The 20858-nt window shown below is 42.0% G+C and overlaps 1 protein-coding gene and 1 pseudogene across 1 annotated transcript; both read left to right on the top strand.

Moving 5' to 3' along the window:
* The window catches only part of LOC132855044 (deoxynucleoside triphosphate triphosphohydrolase SAMHD1-like), a 55683-nt pseudogene extending 47139 nt beyond the window's left edge, over positions 1-8544 (top strand).
* On the top strand, positions 1126-7280 carry LOC132855435 (deoxynucleoside triphosphate triphosphohydrolase SAMHD1-like). Its single transcript, XM_060884380.1, has 4 exons — positions 1126-1220; positions 6723-6834; positions 6931-7024; positions 7172-7280. Coding segments are annotated over exons 1-4 (225 nt in total). The 5' UTR covers positions 1126-1203; the 3' UTR covers positions 7174-7280.
* Positions 8545-20858: the final 12314 nt, after the last annotated feature.

The raw sequence follows: 20858 nt of genomic DNA on the forward strand, positions 1-20858 counted from the left end.
ATATATATATATATATATATATATATATATATATATATATATATATATATGTGTGTGTATATATATATATATATATATATATATATATATATATATATATATATATATGCCCTGGATCAACACAACATATAATATATCATAATTTGTAAAATTATTTACAAATAAAAAATAAAAACATATAAAAACAAGAATCCTAATCATAAACACTAGATATGAATCAAACAAAGGCATGAGCAAGGCTGTGAAACACACGACACAACATCCGCACAATATAGTGACAAGAGTGATAGCTTGAAAAAGAAACATACAGAAACCAGGACTTATGCTTATCATTAGGACATGGGATGCAGACACATGGCATGCTGAGGGTGATGGGTAGTTCAGTGTCAATTCCCACATCACTATCACACTGATAATTATTCAAACCTGTTTTCTACTTTTTTTAAATGAAGGTCATGGCCCTTTCTCTCATTTATTTGAAATCTTCATGAAGGAGGCAAAGCCAGAATTAGAGTGGACGGTAAATATTGTAAAATCTATACAATAGATAATTGCCTTTTTTAGTGTCCTATATATTTCCCTTTTTTCTTGAATCAAAACCACCCATTTAAATTGAGCAAACAATTATCGCTGAAGAGAAAAATTACTGAAAAATCATATAAAGTAATACTTTTCATGATTTTTAGCTGTCACACATCTTATTTCTTTGTTTCTGTTCTCATGGCGTAGCATGAACAAGCATCAATTCGAAATGTTTGAACAACTGATCAATAATAGAATGAATGGCAAAACAATTGAGGAAATCATGGCCGAATATGGACTTGATGAACAAGACATTGTGTTTATCGAGGAGCTCATCTTTGGCCCAAATCCACCTACTGAGAGGAGCAATCAACTGCTATCTTCAGATCCAAAAGTAATAATAATAATAATAATAATAATAATAATAATAATAATAATAATAATAATAATAATAATAATAATAAATAGATTAATATATAAACAGACATAAATAAAAAGATTTAAGATTTAACAGGAAAAAGAATATATAGTTATATAATGTGTATTTACCATGCTGTTACATAAAGTTTATATTATATTGTGTCTTATTTAATGCAGTGGCCCTACAAAGGAAGAGCAAATGAGAAGTCCTACTTGTATGAGATTGTGGCCAATAAAAGCACAGGTATTGATGTCGACAAAATGGATTATTTCAGTAGGTGAGTTGTGATGTGCTTATAGCCTTATTTTTATAGCTTAAATGATTGTAGGGAAATGTATTGTATATGCTACTGTGACGGCGGCACGTGCACCACCGCGCACACACGGAGGAAAAACCGCTCTTCGCCCACGGCATCGGCAACCCGGAAGCGGGAGAGTGGAACAGGCGGTGGTTCAGCACCCTGGCCAGCGGCACTATCCGCGAGCCCCCGATCTCCAGCACCCTGGTCAGCACCGCGGCAAGTGAGAGAGGGGCGGAGCGGCCGAAACTCCCGCCGGAAATCCCGGACCAATCAGGAGCGCCGCTGGAGCATTCACCCTCCAGGAGGAAAGCACAGCAGGAAGCAAGGCTCAGCGACTGAAGAAAGGAAAGGGGGGCGTGCTAAACGGGACTAATGTTGGTTATCTTTTCTTCCCTTTTTTTCCAGAGACATCCAACTGACCTGGGACTCCACGGTGCTGGCTGAGCCTTGCTAATATCCTGGGAGGGCCGCTGTATGATTCTCCTGCCGTCCTCCTCTTGCTACCGGGTTGTGGAGCCTGGTTCTCTGCCCAACCGCCCCTACAGGAAGGACTCAGTTTTCTGCCTTCCAAAGTTCTGTTTTTTTTGCTTTAAGTGAGTGAGGAAATAAATACCTCATTTTTTGTTATCTCTCCCACCGCCTCTGTGCCCTTTTTTTTTTCCCCGTGTCCCATCTCTCGAAGAGCCCTACACTGGTGGAGAATGCGGGCAGCGGACACGGAAGCAGCACCGGAGCCCTCTGTGGGGCAGGTGCTGCAACATCTCATGCAGGCCAGTCTCCATCAGCACGAAGTCACCCAGGAGCTGGCCAAGAGTGTCAAGAAGGCCACAGAGGAGCTATTGGAACTTCGGCGGGGGGCCCCCGCCACATCAATCCCCCTCCCTGATCCCGGCCATGACGCTCTGCGCAGGCTCACAAAACTCGGCGCCGGAGACGATGTGGAGGCGTTCCTGGATACCTTCGAGCGCACCGCAGACCGGGAGGGTTGGCCCAAGCGAGACTGGGCCGATGCCCTAGCCCCATTGCTCAGTGGAGATGCCCAATTGGCGTATTACGCGTTGGATCCAGGAAACGCTCGAGACTATGAAACGGTGAAAGAGGAAATTCTTGTCCGCTGTGGTCGATCCCATGTCACGGCAGCCGGAGATTTCCATAGGTGGCGGTATGATCCAACTAGCAATCCTCGCCCCCAGATGGATGAACTGCTGCGTATCACCCGGCGCTGGTTGCAGAGTGATCGACTAACGGCCAAAGAGGTCACGGAAAGAGTGGCCATGGACCGGTTCCTACGAGCGCTGCCGGCCGAAGAGCGGAAGGCTGTTGGGCTGAAGGGCCCAGAGGACACCAAGGACCTTCTGAACACCCTGGAACATGCCAAGGCCACCCTAGAAATGGGTCGGGATGCTCGAAGAGACTTCCAGGCCAGCGCCCGCCACCCCCAGCCCCGACAACAGCCAGTGTCCGAACGGATCTGGGAGAGGAGACCTCTGGATAGCCGCCCCACCCTGGGACCGGTTGATGAGCCTATGCCCACCGAACCGGACCTCAGAGCCCCAACTCAGGCACCCAAACAATGGCTCGCGAGTTGTGGCCTACACACCCCCACCATTCCAAAGGGGGCCCGCCTTACCGTGGAGGTAAATGGCCGCCCGGTGTCGGCGCTCCTGGATTCGGGGAGTACAGTCACGCTGGCCCGGCCCACTGTACTCCCTGCCCCCATAAAGTCGGTGGGGACTCTCGCGGTCTCGTGTGTCCATGGCGATGCCCGTTCTGTCCCTACCGCACAGGTCAAGATCCGTAGCAAAGCAGGAGAGTGGCCACTCCTCATCGGACTTATCCCAGATCTCCCGGTCCCCCTCCTACTGGGACACGACTGGCCGGGGTTTGCTGCCGCCCTGAAGGCCACTGCCAAGGGTGGGCTGGAACAGAAGCAGAAGGGCCGGGACCGCCGGGCGTGCATGGCTCGGGGTGACAGAGACGCCAGCGACTCCTCTCCAGGTGAGCCCCAGCCGCAGGTTAACCCTATTTCTTCACTGTTTCAACAGGCCACCCAGGAGAGAGGTTTTGGAAAAGAGCAGAAGGAGGATGACCGGCTGAAGCACTGCTGGGGTCAGGTCCTGCAGGTGGAGGGAGTCAACACCAACCCTGCCCGGCCACTTCCCCCCTCGTACTTCCTGGTGAGGAATGGGCTACTTTATTTTCACACCGATAGGAGAGGAGAACCTTGCGACCTACTGGTGGTGCCACGCCAACGTACCCCGCCTCTGCTCCACCTAGCCCACACTCACCCCTTGGGGGGCCATCTGGGACCCAAGAACACACTAGAGAAACTGCGGGACCGATTCACCTGGCCGGGCATGAACGCCGAGGTCCTGGGCTTTTGCAGGGCCTGCGCCACGTGCCAGCGGACCTCTCCCCTGAAACCAGCTCCGGCCCCCCTTATTCCCCTTCCTATCATTGGCGTCCCCTTTGAGAGGCTTGGCATGGACCTCATCGGGCCGCTACCAAAGTCTGCCCGGGGCCATGAATACATTCTGGTGATGGTGGACTACGCCACCCGCTACCCCGAGGCGGTCCCGCTTCGGAAGGCCACCTCACAGAGCGTGGCCAGAGAACTGCTCCTGCTCTTCAGCCGAGTCGGGATCCCTAAAGACATCCTCAGCGACCAAGGTACGCCCTTTATGTCTAAATTAATGATGGATCTGTGTCGGCTCTTGCAGCTCAAACACCTGAGGACGTCTGTCTACCACCCCCAGACAGATGGCTTGGTGGAACGTTTTAACCAGACCCTGAAACGTATGCTACGGAAGGTGGTAGACCAGGAAGGACGGAATTGGGACCTCCTCCTTCCATACGTCCTCTTTGCAATCCGGGAAACACCCCAGGCGTCCACAGGCTTCACCCCTTTCGAGCTCCTGTTTGGGCGGCGGCCGCGGGGCCTGCTGGATGTTGCCCGGGAGGCCTGGGAGGAGCAACCCTCCCCCTTCCGCTCCGTCATTGAATTCGTCCAGGACATGCAGACCCGTATCGAGCGTGTGGGGCCCATCGTGAAGGAGCACCTTGAGGAGGCCCAACGAGCACAACAGAGGACGTACAATCTGCCCGCCCAGGCGAGGGAACTTCGCCCTGGGGACCAAGTAATGCTCCTCATTCCCAGTGCCGCCTGTAAGTTCCTGGCAAAGTGGCAGGGCCCGTACACTGTCCTCGAAAAGGTGGGACCGGTGAACTATCGGCTGCAACAGCCAGGTAAGCGTGCAGACACCAAACTATATCACATCAACCTTTTAAAAAAATGGATTCCCCCGCCGGCTGTGGTGTCTGCGTTTGCCTCCCTTCACACAGCTCCCCAAGAACGGGCCCTAGTGCGGAGGGGAGAGGATCTCACACCAGCCCAGCAGCACGACCTCACAGAGCTCCTGGACCAGTTTGCGGATGTCTTCTCATCCCAGCCAGGACGCACGGCACTGGTACATCACGAGATCAGGACCCCTCCTGGGATGGTGGTTCGACTGCGACCATATAGGGTCCCAGAAGCTCGACGCCAGGCTATTGAAGAGGAAGTAGAACGCATGCTGAAAGAGGGGATTATCGAGGAATCTGTCAGCCCCTGGTCCAGCCCCATCGTGCTGGTGCCTAAACCAGATGGGTCCATCCGCCTCTGCAACGACTTCCGGAGGCTCAACCAGATTTCAGACTTCGACAGCTATCCCCTCCCTCGAGTTGATGATCTGGTGGAGCGGCTGGGGAAGGCCCGGTTTATTTCCACCCTTGACCTGACAAAGGGCTATTGGCAAGTCACCCTGGCGCCAGAGGCGAAGCCAAAGACCGCCTTCAGCACCGCCCATGGCCACTGGCAGTACCGGGTCCTTCCGTTCGGCCTACATGGGGCCCCGGCCACTTTCCAGCGCCTCATGGACATCGTCCTCCGACCCCTCCGCGCCTTCGCTGCTGCCTACCTGGACGATGTAGTAACCCATTCCTCCACCTGGTCCGATCACCTATTCCACCTGAGGGAGGTTCTGGGGGCCCTCCGAACAGCTGGTCTTACGGCAAACCCCCACAAGTGCCACCTGGGCCTGTCCGAGGCCCAGTACCTGGGATACTGCATCGGCCGGGGACTCCTAAAGCCCCAGGAGAAGAAGGTCCAGGCCGTGAGAGAGTACCCTCGACCCACGTCAAAGAAACAGGTACGGGCCTTTTTAGGATTAGCGGGCTATTATAGACGCTTTGTGCCTAACTTCTCCTCTCTAGCTGCCCCTCTTTCAGACCTCACCAAGAAAGGCCAGCCGGACCGGGTGCACTGGACGGACGGCACAGAACAGGCGTTCCGCCAGCTCAAGGAGGCCCTCACCACCCAGCCAGTACTACGGAACCCCGATTTTGGTCGCCCCTTTTCGCTGCAGACGGATGCGTCTGAAACAGGGCTGGGAGCCGTCCTGTCACAGGAGTTCGAGGGAGAAGAACACCCGGTCCTCTTTATCTCCCGGAAGTTGACCCCCGCGGAGAGAAACTACGCTGCAGTGGAACGAGAAGCCCTGGCCATCAAGTGGGCTGTGGAGGATCTCCGGTACTACCTGGCAGGGCGACACTTCACCCTGGTGACAGACCATGCCCCTCTACTCTGGATGGCCAAGGCGAAGGACACCAATGCCAGGGTAACGAGATGGTTCTTATCTTTACAAGATTTCTCGTTCCAGGTCATACACCGAGCCGGGAGCCGGCACGGGAACGCCGATGGCCTCTCGCGGCGCTATGCTCTCTGGGGATGGTTACTACCAGGTGGGGGCTCAGAGCAAAGGGGGGGGACCTGTGACGGCGGCACGTGCACCACCGCGCACACACGGAGGAAAAACCGCTCTTCGCCCACGGCATCGGCAACCCGGAAGCGGGAGAGTGGAACAGGCGGTGGTTCAGCACCCTGGCCAGCGGCACTATCCGCGAGCCCCCGATCTCCAGCACCCTGGTCAGCACCGCGGCAAGTGAGAGAGGGGCGGAGCGGCCGAAACTCCCGCCGGAAATCCCGGACCAATCAGGAGCGCCGCTGGAGCATTCACCCTCCAGGAGGAAAGCACAGCAGGAAGCAAGGCTCAGCGACTGAAGAAAGGAAAGGGGGGCGTGCTAAACGGGACTAATGTTGGTTATCTTTTCTTCCCTTTTTTTCCAGAGACATCCAACTGACCTGGGACTCCACGGTGCTGGCTGAGCCTTGCTAATATCCTGGGAGGGCCGCTGTATGATTCTCCTGCCGTCCTCCTCTTGCTACCGGGTTGTGGAGCCTGGTTCTCTGCCCAACCGCCCCTACAGGAAGGACTCAGTTTTCTGCCTTCCAAAGTTCTGTTTTTTTTGCTTTAAGTGAGTGAGGAAATAAATACCTCATTTTTTGTTATCTCTCCCACCGCCTCTGTGCCCTTTTTTTTTTCCCCCGTGTCCCATCTCTCGAAGAGCCCTACAGCTACATATTTAGGTTTCCTTTTCCAGAGATTGCCTCCATCTGGGAATGAAAAGCAACTTCTCCCATGAGCGCGACATGAAGTTTGCACGAGTTTGCACCACTGAGAACAATGAAAAGAATATCTGCATGAGAGATAAGGTGAGCTGTAAAAGAATGTGGGAATCATGTAAGGTCCAATCACCTTTAATTAAAAACTTGACAAAACTTAAGTTTGAAATTTGCTTTTTCTTTCAGGAAGCACTGAATATGTACGAACTCTTTCACGTTCGCTACCTGCTTCACCAAAACGCCTACCAACAAACAGGGTTACAAAAGCAGTTGAAAGGATGTGAGTTCACCAGTAAAGTCAGGTCAAAGTACATCACATGCAATTTAAGCAATGGTGTTTAGCTATAGGACACTGTATGATGCTTAAATCACACAGAATGAAATAACTGTGCTTGTACACCCCTCCCCTACCCCCGTCTTTTTCCAGGATTATTGATGCACTTTTGGCAGCTGAAGATGCAGATTTTAAGCTGGATGGCAAGAAAATCTCAGAGACTGTATCTGACAGGAGCATATACCTGAAACTCACAGGTTGCCATTTAAAATACTTTATTGCCCTGAATCACACACACACACACACACAAACTAATGTTTTAAAGTTATATTCTAGTGAACAATAATATAGTAACAAAATTTTGTGGAGTTCACTAAACCATTTTTTTTAAAAGTAGGAAGATATATAACATTAATAAACCAATCTTAAGAGAAGAAAAAATAATAATATAGATACAGAAGGAAATAGACAAGGGTCAGGTTAAAAGTTACACATGTTGTACTTTATTTTTTTTATCTGTTCTGTATTTCGTTCTGTTTAACAGATAACATTCTTGATGATATTAAACATGAAACACAAAATGCAAATAAGCTCAATGAGAAAATTGAGAGACGTGATCTTTACAGATTTGTTGGTGGCAACCTATACAAAGGGAAACCAAACATCACTTATATGAAAGAGGTTAGTTACATTTATGTTTACTTTATTGCAATTATTAAAATGGCATGACAAAGCTTTACAGCATTGTCATTGGGCAGTTTTTCCTAAATATATTTTATTGTTTTTCCTTGTTCTGTCTTTTTTTTTTTTTTTTTTTTTTTAGAGAATTTAAATATAATATTCATTTAGTATTTAAACTGCATGCATATTCAACATGATGTTAATAATAACTACTATGTTTCTTTGTCCGTGGAAAACTGTTTTTTTTGACACCACATTAAATTAATTAATCAGAATTAATCACAAATTATCTGAATTTACACCTTCACCTCAACACAAGTAATAATTTGTTGCCACATTACTCCCTGGTCATGACTGCTGCTGAATTATTAATCACTTCGGTACCATCTATTTCAGGTAATTAACATTGATTACGGGCAGGGAGAGAACAATCCCATAGATTCTCTGTGGTTCTACAGAAGAGACAATGTCAGGAAAGCCATAAAGCTGAGGGAAGATGATGTAGTTATTTGCTTTTTGACCATTATCTCATTGTTTTAAACGTCTTTATAAATCGTAGATGACTTCTATAAAAATTATACTGCAAAATGCAAGCATTTTTATGGTATAGATTACTTTATGGCTAGAGAAGCATTTTCATCTGCAATCTGAGTGTTCATTTGAATGTGTCTCCCTAGGTCTCTTACATTAAGCCAGCAGTCTTTCAGGAAACCAAAGTCTTTCTGTTCTACACAAAAAGCTCTGCCCACGGCCTAAATGATGAGCAGCTTGCCATGTTATGGGACATAATAAAGGAAGAAGAAAACAAGCACCAGCAACACAATGAGAATATAATTAGAATTTAAAAGCACTATATTGTGTGCGTGTTCAGGTGATCGGTGTGTTCCTATATTTAGTCATTGAGTAAACGTCAATATGTTTTACTTACTTTTCACACACAAGATTACATATATACATTATGTAGTACATATATACATTATGTATTACATATATACATTATGTATTACATATATACATTATGTAAACAACTTTCTTTGCAAAATGATCAGGCAAACGATTAGGCCACAGGTGGATGGATTATCCTTAAAAAGTGAAAGAAATTTGTGCACAAGAGCCAGGATCGTTTGGTTTATTCCTGTACAGACACTGCTAATAGTGTAGTGGTGTGTACAAAAAAAAACACACAATTGTACACAAATAACAGTGCTAAAAATGTTTACAGGAAAAACAAGTAGGAAAAATGTGTCCTTTACATACTGATCTTTATTTTTACAATAATCATAGGTTTGAATTAAGGATATTATTGAATTCTGTAGGTCTTTTTTAAACTTTGCTTAAACCTGGGTTCTTCTCATTCTAAACCCAGATTTACCCCTTAGGTAGAGAAATGTTTTAGTTTGATTTCAAAAAATATTTGGTCAACTATGTGACTTTTTTTTAACCTCTATGTTAGTGATATGTTTAAAAATCAGGATTGAAACCACTCATGTAAATATGGCTACAATAAAAACACTACCTATAATCATCTCTATTATTTTAATGGTGGATTGTCCTAAAATGCCTTTTGCTGTTTTCAAAATGTAACTATAAGTCTCTTCAATATACATGTTGGAAGGATGTACAAGCAGCTGTACAGTATAAATAAACATTCATTTTTAGAGGGTGTTATGGGGATTCAGAAAATATATTCAATAAAAACGTGTTCAATTATGTATGAGTGTCACACATTCCTCCATGTTGTGTGGATTCCATACACTAGGTACTGTGATGAATGAAACTGGCTTCATTTCATCATAAAAGGCATATCATATCACCATCCAGGCTTGCTCTGTAATTAACATTGCTATACAATACTTTCACAGAAGTTTCACAAAATGGGTTACAGCGTTTTTAAAAAAATAATTCTTTCTGATGCTAATGCGAAAAGGGTTATCTTATAAAAACAGATATGCCTTTATTTTCATTCTGCTGTAGCATTTTAAAAAGTGTCTTGTTTTACAACAGGACTGACATTTGTTGGACTTGAGCAGACCAAGAATGTAGTGGTTCTCCCACAAGCTTCATACTTATTTTTTTTAAACTCACTCACAATGCATTAGATATTATGGCATGCACATTAGTCTTTAGCGTTACTGTGCACAGACAGGACAGCATCTTTCACTGTACTACACTGATCCGCTCTGTAGTGTTGTGATTATAGATAAAAATCCTTTTGCTTCAGATCTATGATTGAAAAGCCAAACACATTTTCTGGCTTATCGGTAGAACCTTGTGCTCATACGTGAATAAATGATCAACGGCCATGAAGGCAATAATAACTTTAATACTCAACTTTAATAATAACTTCATGGTTTTATATTCTTCTAGCTAATTAGTGCTAGACCAGCACTTAACAATGTTCTACAGCAGTCCTGCCCATGTAGGAAAAATGTTCTTGCTGGACAAATTTACACAAGGCAGGCCTAGTCTCACATTCAGGGTTTCTGCTCTGGGAACAGGCAGTTAGACAGTGTCACACTTGCCAATGCTGGATGGCCGGAGCAGGTCTGTGGGGCAGGGCCTGGGTTGGCCGCCACATACATATATATATATATATATATATATATATATATATATATATATATATATATATATATATATATATATATACACCCATTGTTTTGTGTTATTTTTTACTAAATTGTCATTTTTACTAAATTCTTTGTGTGGCTCAAGTCACGTTTCCTTCGCCATTGTGTTGTCTTGTGATGGTCATTTGGTTTCTGCATTTTAGGTTGCTTAGTGTTGTCCCCAATATTTTGTGTTTTGTGGTTGGTTGTTTTTTTTCCCAATAAAGTTCTCCATCCGTTTTTATCCTGAATTTGGGTCTGGATTCTGTACTTTGGGCCAACCAAGAGTTTCTCCTGCCGAAGATTCAGGTTCAATTCTGACCTCTTGCAGCACTGTCATGAGAGCCCTGTTTGCATCTGGAGAGGCGACTACAAGGTTGACCCTGTAGTAGCTGGTGAATGGCTGAGTGGGCTTGGCTGTCAGGCTGGTTCTCCCAAGTAACTTCTCAAGATCCCACATACCATACTCATAACATGCACTGTAAGCAATTGCTGTTAATTTATAGCCAATTTTCAACACTAAAATACTGTTTTCATGTTAAACAGTTTAGTACTGTAGTTAGCAATGCATTGTGGGCTGCTTAAATTGGAGCAACAAGACAGAGGCCCTAAACAGTACGCTGATGTTTTAAATTACAGGGCACTACAGTATTTTTTGGAAACTGCGTGTTGACTGGGGAATTTGGAGCACGTCAGAAGCTTGATACAACGCTAGTCTTTTGAATTGAGGCTACTGCTTTTGGTCAGTTCTCTTTAAAAAATACAGAAATAATTTGCCATTAACTCCTGGAGGGGCTTCGGGAACCATCATTTGGATAGGAGATTTTCCAGAAGAGGAAGCACAATTTAGATGACGTGCTGCATAAATATTGTCTTAAATATTGTCTTTCTGGACTCTTTGTGAATGCATTTTGTTTATTTATCTTTATTTAGTCACTGCACGTCTCACACAGCCAACTTCTCAACTGTTTTAGAGCATATAGGCTTTGTCAAACCATTTTGCATCATTTGTGGCTTTTCTTTCACAATCTTAACATTGCAACTCGGTTAAGGTTAAACATTTCTGCGTGAAGACTGATACGGTGTCACTAAAAATCAGCCAGCAGCCGTACTAATGCATGTTTGTTGATGAAAATTTTCAATCTACAAGGAATTTACCATCGGGCAATAACAAAATGTTCCCCTGTCAGATCTGTTGTCATAATTGTGCCACAATAGTGACATACATAAGGCACATGAGAATTCATAAAAATACACCTAATTTAACCTTTGTGTGTTTTGCCAGATTGCAGTCAGACTTTTCAAAATTTTTCAATGTTTAAGTGTCACACTTACAGACATAACATACGTGTAGTTAGGCCTACTTTGTCTGGTGTTGAACTAACATGTCATGTTGATATCTGCAGTGCAAGGTGTGAGACTTTGACGGCATTTTACTCTCATTTGAAAACATTCATTAGAGAGGGGAAAAAAGTTGTGTGTCCTTACAGACACTGTAGCAAGAGCTTTACAGTTTCATCCACAGTCACATCACACATGAGTAGCAAACATAAAAATGGTGCTGAGGAAAATTTGGCTGAGTCCATTGTGAATCCTGGTGTTTCCCATGAGAGTGAACAAGATCAGTCTGATATGCAGATTGATCCTCCCAGTAATACAGGTGATGAACAAGATATTTACCCAGAAATTGCTGATGAATCACAGTAAAAATTTAGCCCTTTTTTATTTGAAATTGCAAGCAAAGTGTTTGCTTCCATCCTCTGTCATCCAAACAATTATAGAAGATTTTCAGGAAATACATGATATAAGCCAGTCACATTTACTTTTCAAACTCAAAGAGAAGTTGATTACACTTGGGATTTCTGAAGCAGACACAAACAATGTGACTGAAGTCATGAAAACTGAGGATCTCTTTAGGACCTGCAACACTCAGCCACTGAAAACTGATCAGAAAAGAAAAACAGTTTTCAAGAACAGCTTCAACTATGTTGAGCCAGTTCAGATCTGCCTAGGTCAGAATGAGGCAGGCAAAGAGTGTTTTGCCCAGTATGTTCCTATTAAACAGACAATTGATTCTCTATTCCATTGCCAATCAGTGCAGGAACAATATAAGCAAGTACACTCCAGTATTGGTTCTAAGGATATTCTTAAGGATGTGTGGGATGGCAAAAATATGGCTGAGAATGTGCTCTTCCAGATGGAGAGCTCATCGCTGAGCTTGATCCTGTATCAGGATGCATTTGAAGTGGTAAACCCACTGGGATCTAGAAAGAAAAAACATAAGATACTTGCAGTGTATCTAACTCTTGCAGATTTAATGCCACATAACAGATCCAGCACTGATCAAATGCAACTTGTTCTTCTCTGTAAAAAACACGATTTTAAGTATTTTGGTCAAGACTTGGTTTTGGGCTCTCTTGTCTATGACCTTAAAGATCTTGAGCTCAATGGTGTTACCCTGTCTGATCGAAAGGTTTACAAGGGAACTTTGTGTGCCATTGCAGGCGACAACCTAGGCTCACATAACATAGGAGGCTTTGTGGAGAACTTCAGTAGGAGCTCACACTTCTGCAGATCCTCTTATCCAGAGCACAAAACGCACAGTGCAGTCATACAGTGGTCCTGTTCGGAGCAGTGAAGGACAGTCTACATCTAGTGGAGGTGTTAATTTTGACTCTGCGTTTAATACGCTCAAATACTTCCATGTATGTCAGCCAGGGTTGCCTCCATGTCTTGGCCACGATCTTTTTGAAGGTATTGTGTCCTCTGATCTGGCACTGTACATTAACTATCTTGTTACGATGGATAAAATGTTTAGCTATCTTGAGTTTAATCGACAAATAAATCAGTTCAAGTATCTCGGTAGGGATGCTAATGACAAACTGTGTGAGGTTAATCCAGAGGGTGGAAAACTTGGGGGACATGCTGTGCAGAATTGGTGTTTGCTGAGAATGTTGCCCGTTTTGATCAGAGACAAAGTATTTTGTTATCAAAATTAACAGCAAGATGCTGTTTTGTTAGCAACAGTATCCTACTGCTAAATAACAGTTGTATGCTGTTGCTAACAAAACAGCATCTTGCTGTTAATTTTGATAACAGTTACCCACTGTATTTTAACAGTACAATGCTGGCAAACCACAGCTGCCAGTAGATTACTGTTTTTTTACAGAATTTTTTTTTACAGTGTATAACTATTCTTTAACAGTAGGATATGGTTACATTAGCTACACCATACAAATGTTATTTAGCGGTATATATTTGTAATTTACATTTACAATCACAACCCAATTATTTTAAATTGCAAATGCTATTATACCCTGCATTCTACATTTGTGGAAAACAAAATAAATAAGGCCAACTTATTGTTTTAGTCCTTCTTTATTTCTCTTTAACATTAAATGAATTGTTACAGTAGGCTGTTGTGGCAAAAAAATAGCAAAAATGCAAGCCATTAAGTACAATAAATCAGCAATATATTACCTTACCTTATTTAAGACTTTAACAAACACCAACCCTTTCTGGATATAAACAATAGAACACAAAAATAATAACAATATATACAAACCACTGTAAAAAAAAAAAAAAACATTTTAAATAAAGTGCCACTCAAAGTTCATCAATCTTTTTAAAAGATTCGACACTTTCAGATTGACTGTCATGGTCTTCTTTTGTACTCTTTTCCCTGTCTTTTTAGACGTCACTTTTCCTTTTGTAGCCTTGGTCCCTTTTTCTGGATTTATTCCAACAAATCGTCTGAAAATAATAAGGGAAGACTTTCTGTGATTTAATTTAATAATCTAAAAACACTGTACAGTAGTGTACGACTTGTTATTTAATACATTAGCTAATGTTATGAATTGTTAGAAAAATTACAGCTTAAAAGTCACAAGTTTGAAATTGAGTAAATTAGATCACCATTTTGGAACTACAGTACTCCTCTTAGGTCAAAATACTATTGTTACCATATTATTCATTCATTCATTCATCTTCTACCGCTTATCCGAACTACCTCGGGTCACGGGGAGCCTGTGCCTATCTCAGGCGTCATCGGGCATCAAGGCAGGATACACCCTGAACGGAGTATCAACCCATCACAGGGCACACACACACTCATTCACTCACACAATCACACACTACGGACAATTTTCCAGAGATGCCAATCAACCTACCATGCATGTCTTTGGACCGGGGGAGGAAACCGGAGTACCCTGAGGAAACCCCCGAGGCACGGGGAGAACATGCAAACTCCACACACACAAGGTGGAGGCGGGAATCGAACCCCGACCCTGGAGGTGTGAGGCGAACGTGCTAACCACTAAGCCACCGTGCCCCTGTTACCATATTATTGAAAGACAAAAATAAATTTACCGTTGTAGAAATTCCAGTGTGGATGCTGCTTCCTCTTGATATTGCAGGTTGAAGATGTAATACAGTGAAAACAAAGCAGCAAGTCCAGAGAGAAAGGTTGGTTGCACACCCTCGCAAATTATTCTGCCTTCCAAACTGATCATCCACCTTTTCATCCACTGTCCTTGAGTATCACTTGGACCTTAAAGGAGTGTACAGATTATGTTATAAACTATTGTCCTTGGAGAGCTAGCATGAGAAAAGGCAATGAGAAAATTATGCAAGCCCTGACAAAATAATATAATATTCATATCTTCCAAGACAACAAACCTTGCAGTTTCAATATTTTAGCCAACAAGCCACTAATGTTATGATATGCAAACTAAACATCACAAACTCTTTCAGGCATAACATAAAATATTTTCCTGTTTACACAAGTACACTTTAATCAAACAGTTTTATACAGTGGCCAGAATGAGGCACATAATGATGGATGGTAAAAAGTTGTGCCAGCCAGCCTAGAGTGTGATCCTTGTTTACTGAACATGAAGTCATGTCATATTTCATATACTTACCAAGCAGAATCAATCGAGGAGTCACAGGTAAGTTACCAGTCTTCTCAAGGTTAGCAGGAGTGGCAGAAATCTATTAGTAAAGATAAGAAATTAAAATCTCCAAAAAAACATTTGCCCCAATAATATTCCACAGTGTACGTATTAAAACAAGAATAGCTTATCCAAATGTATACTTCTTACCGTTTATTTACTTTTTTGTTAATATTGACACAAAATACATATTTTCAACATTTAATATCTAACTGTCTATACAGTGCACAGAATGGGAGTCAGAATGGAACACCAAGATGCACAGTGAAAAAAAGAGATTCTTTTGGTTGTTCACGCTGTTTTGAGTTTCACTCTGTTTTGAGTTGAGCTTTTGGATTGACTGAATATCTTCAATGATTGTCTGAATGACTGAGGCTGGAAGCAATAGTTTTGCTTGCAGTTTCAAATAGAACAGAGCAAGATTCCTTACAAACAGTGTCTCGTCAACATTTTCAGGACTTACATCTGGTTCCTCACAGTTCTCACCTTCATCAGTCTGTGTATCAGACTGAAAATTATCCTTCTGAATCTGCGAGCAGCTGGCTTCAGGTGTCGTGACTGATTGTCTTGTGTCTCTAAGACAAATGAAAGGTAAATGTTGATATAACAGCAAACGTTTTACCACACTGCATAAAAGGACATGCGACTCTTCGACCCTCTTTAATGTGTTTTTTAACATGAGAAATAAAGTCAGGTAAACTAGTACTTTTGGCACCACACAAATCAACATGACATTCTAATGAATTTGTTGTGCACATTGTGGCTTCTGACATATATCTTTTATGGCGCCTGTACACATGAGATTTCAAGCCCGCGTGTTTTTGAAACGTTCGATTACAGTATGCAGCAACGGAATGCACAATTTGAGACATGACTGTGTATTCTCATGTGTTTCACGTAAGTCGCAGGGGTAGCACATGTTTCCCCGCAGAAATGACAGGGAAACACAATGCAAAGGACAGCAGGAACAATATCTAACAAATTACTGATGCATTCGAGTCGCGCTCAAAAGATAAAATGGCTGACGAAAGTGCAAGATGATTTGACGTTAGATTTTTTTTAATGAACACATTCACAGGAATCTGCCCATAATTATAGCCTATAACCATTCACTATAAACTAGCATAAAATAAACCTGTCTTTCCAACTACGGGTACACGTACAGAGCTTGACAATGTAAAGTTAAACTGGGGTAAAATGGCACAAGCATATCTCTTGTATTTGAACGTTAACGTTACCCGATCACCATTTTGGAAAGTTTCAAGCCCCTAACGGCTAACGACTTGACCGAATCTTTACCGCATGCTTTTTAGAAAGCAATACCGATAAAACAGTGAGTAACATATGGTGTAATCAACCGTTAAATTGTAAAATAATACAAAAATCTAATTTGAGAGCCGAGTTTGCAGATTTTTTGTCAAATAAACAGAATAAAAGCGAACTCTTACCTGTTAACAACACGATGGCAGATTTCAGGCAGTATGAGGTGTCGCACACCGGGAGAGTTGCGCAGGTCCGCGCTGCTTCGCTCCAGAGCTTTGAATTTCACAATTTTCGGAATCAGTCCGCGGCACACAGTTATGAGGACAGTCTCTGTTTTGATTGATCCGTTACCCACATATTTTCATGACTTTATTTTTCGAAGTAAATTGCAACACACATTATATTCAACGGATATATTTTGCGATAACTATTGCTTTCTCTGATTAAAACATTTAAAATTCCCATGTAATTTTTATTTTTTAAAGATATGACAAACATAGATAAAGGTGCAAACTACCCCGTGGTGATAATCCATGTCGCACAAATAAAAAAAATATGATATAATACCGTTAAGATAACAGTGAAATATTGTTGTTGCTCGACCACTAACCTGAAGTGAACAAGCCTTCCCACAATGCATTGCAAAAAACGGCAATCTACTGATATTTCATGATAACAGCAATTTGCTGTTAAATTTCTATGTAAATTTACAGAAATTTTTCACAAATATATTTGTGCAATGAAGAAAGACAAAAAAAATAAAAAATTCATTGAATTAAATTGCATGTTGCAATGCTACTGAAGAATCTCCTTGACTTTGAATGGAACTTCATATAGATCAATGAGCTCTTTAATCTTTCTCTCTTTGTTTTGACAGTCTGGCATTGCCACATTAAGCCACAAGAGAACTGGTATTATTAACTTTATAAGCACTACCTTGGCATGTATACTGATTGTATAGTTTATTTATTATTAGGATTATGATTGTTTGTTGTTGTTTGACAGTCGCAGCACTGGAATAATGCCGCAGAGAGGGACAGCGGCTACCAAAGTGATGGTCATTTCTCCTGGATCCACAAGAACTAAGATGTAAAAACACAAGCCTACCTCACAGGACAATTTTAAGAGGCAACCTGCAAGTCTAGCTTGCAGTGGCACAGGTGCCTACCTTATAGTTTCATCCCTAAATGTTTTTATTGATGCATATTATTGATACATCGTGTCAAAATGTTCTATAATAGTTTCAAAATCTTCTTAAGTATGTTTTCAAAATGTTGCCAATTCTGCATATGTTCAAATGTTATTATGAAAGTATATTTTTACAGACAGCAGAGAATATATTGCAGATTACATATATAAATCTTTTAAGTTGACTTTTGAGGAAATATTCATCTAACTCACAGGAATATGTTGAGAGGAAAAACACGAGCCTGTGGGCTTTTTTCCCCAAAATGTGCCAAAGATGCTTGCATGCTGAATGTTCTTACTCATGTTATAAAAAGGTCTTAATGTTCCTTAAATAGTCTTAATAGTGTAGTTTTCCAAATATTGCTAATGTGTATTTGTTGTCTTGGTACTTTTCTTATACCTATTGTGTTATTCAAGGTAAAGCTTAAATTACTGTAGATAAGATAAATCACTTATGACAATAATTTGGTAAGTGTTCAAACTTATGTCTTAAATAAAAAAGTCAACTAAAGGTTATGCCCTTCACATATGGTAACGATTAGGGTCAGTATCTGATAGGCAATTTAAGAATGTAAGTTTATTACCATAGTCTAAAGCAGACACTGCTGTTTCTGTTTGCTACTAGAAAGCTCTTCTCAGCATCGTCCAACAGGGTTTATTTTCTTTTTTCTTTCTTTTTTTTTCATGTTGACATTGACATTGCTCTTTAAAATAAAGGTATTTGATTTTAAAGTGTTCATTGCTTATTTTGCATAATATTTACAATAATACATATCTTAAGCAATTGTCTTAAGCCCTGGGAATATTGAAGTTCATTGGGAGACTGATATTTTAAATATTAATCAAGACCGATATTTTAGGAAACTGCTAAATTTATGTTATTTCTAATAGAGTAAAAAAATGCAGCATATTTCTGTGATTATTTGGAAATTAAAATAATATTGTTTAGGTTGTTACTTTAACTTCTCACAGTTTACTGTAGACAGGCACATCTAATGTGCCTGTAACATCAATCATCAATGATTGTTCTCCTTATTTATACCAGTTTTTTTTTTTTTTTGCTGAGTCCTTGTCTCTTGTTTGATGTCTTTGGTTTATTCCTGTTTCTCTGTTCCCATGTTTTGTGTTTCCTTGTGTTTCTAGCCCTTTGTTTTGTTTTGTTTTTTCCCCCTCAATAAAACCCCCTTTTATGTTATCCCTGCATTTGGGTCTTTTAATCTGTGAAGACACCCCCCGTTCCCTGACAATTTATCAAGAAATCTTTTACAACAACTTTAGAAAAGATGCTACCGTCCTCTCCAAAGCTATTGGAATTGTAAGGCAAATTCAATTATTTGTGCTATACACCAAACAAAGTTCAGTTTGAAATCAGAAGAATGATCTGAAATAGGATTTAGGAAACTGATGAAATATAATACAAAACAAACACTAAGCTTGGCAAGGCAAACAAATTGACAGCAAAAAGAAAAGCTTGGGTTTGTTTATTGTTTCATTGAAGCAAGAAGTATAACCTGAATGTGTCCATACTTGTACAACCACATCTATGGGTATGTGTGGAATTATCATGTGAAAATACCATGTCAAGTGTACATTGAGAACCAATCCAAAAATACAGTATTTACTCTATTCTGTGAAGATGTTCAGAAGGCTTGATAGTCATTAGGTAGTACTTAATTCCAAACAACATAGCATATTTTTCTATAATAATTAGCCTGTGAAGTATATTTTTTCAGAATTTTTTCAGTATTTACAACATCCTGGAAAAGGTTGTAGCATAGCAGTTATGATCAACTACATAAAATAACATTCAAAAAGTATCTCAGTCAGGATCAGTGTTGTATAAAGTACTTGTTATGAGAGCCATGAAGGCTCCCTCTGCTGGCCTGCAGAGGATTTGTGGCACTTTATCATCAGGACTCTATTTCCCACAATCCACTGCACCACCAACTCAGCACACCTGTTTCCTGTTTGTAATCACCAGGGGTCTCATTTATAAAGCGTGTGTACGCACAAAACGGGGCTGGAAACGTGCGTACGCCAGTTTTCGCGCAAAGGTTGTGATCTATAAAAAACAAACTTGACGGGAAAATGTGCGCACCCTTAAGCAAACTTTGAGGTGTGCGTAAGCACATTCTGGAGACAAAGGGAATTGGCGACACAGATGGTGAGGTCATGAACTGAAGTTAGATTGTAGAAAATACATGTGAGAAGAACGATTATAAGAATTCATTCATTCATTCATTCATCTTCTACCGCTTATCCGAGCTACCTCGGGTCACGGGGAGCCTGTGCCTATCTCAGGCGTCATCGGGCATCAAGGCAGGATACATCCTGGACGGTGTGCCAACCCATCACAGGGCACACACACACTCTCATTCACTCACACAATCACACACTACGGACAATTTTCCAGAGATGCCAATCAACCTACCATGCATGTCTTTGGACCGGGGGAGGAAGCCGGAGGAAACCCCCGAGGCACGGGGAGAACATGCAAACTCCACACACAAGGTGGAGGCGGGAATCGAACCCCGACCCTGGAGGTGTGAGGCAAACGTGCTAACCACTAAGCCACCGTGCCCCCCCATTATAAGAATTAATGACACTTAATTTTCACTCAATTTCATGCGTTATATCCACATTATCATGAAGATTAAATCCAACAGTGTTATTTGTGCTGATTGTTTTAGGCTATATACATCTAGTAAAATCCAAACGTAATTCAAAATGTATTAAAAATAAAATAATAATAATAATAATAATCAGCGCTACTCCGTCCAGGGTGTATCCTGCCTTGATGCCCAATGACACCTGAGGATAGGCACAGGCTCCCCGTGACCCAAGTAGTTCGGATAAGCGGTAGAAGATGAATGAACGAATGAATAATCAGCGCTGCCTTACAGTCACACTGTCCACAACGGGAGCGCAGGAGGAGATGGCACGACTACATGTGATACAGAATAGCATGAAATACCCTTTTATTAGAGAACTGCAGAGCGAAGTGTAAAAACGAAATATTTTCCTTAATGTACATATAGCTATCATAAAATGTCAAAGTCTGCAAATACAGTCATGAAGCACAATCGCTACTCATCATCGGTCCCACGGTGTTCATTACAAAACCGTCATGAAGAAGCATGCGAAATT

The sequence above is a fragment of the Tachysurus vachellii genome, chromosome 12 (assembly GCF_030014155.1).
Source record: "Tachysurus vachellii isolate PV-2020 chromosome 12, HZAU_Pvac_v1, whole genome shotgun sequence".
NCBI classification, from domain to species: domain Eukaryota; kingdom Metazoa; phylum Chordata; class Actinopteri; order Siluriformes; family Bagridae; genus Tachysurus; species Tachysurus vachellii.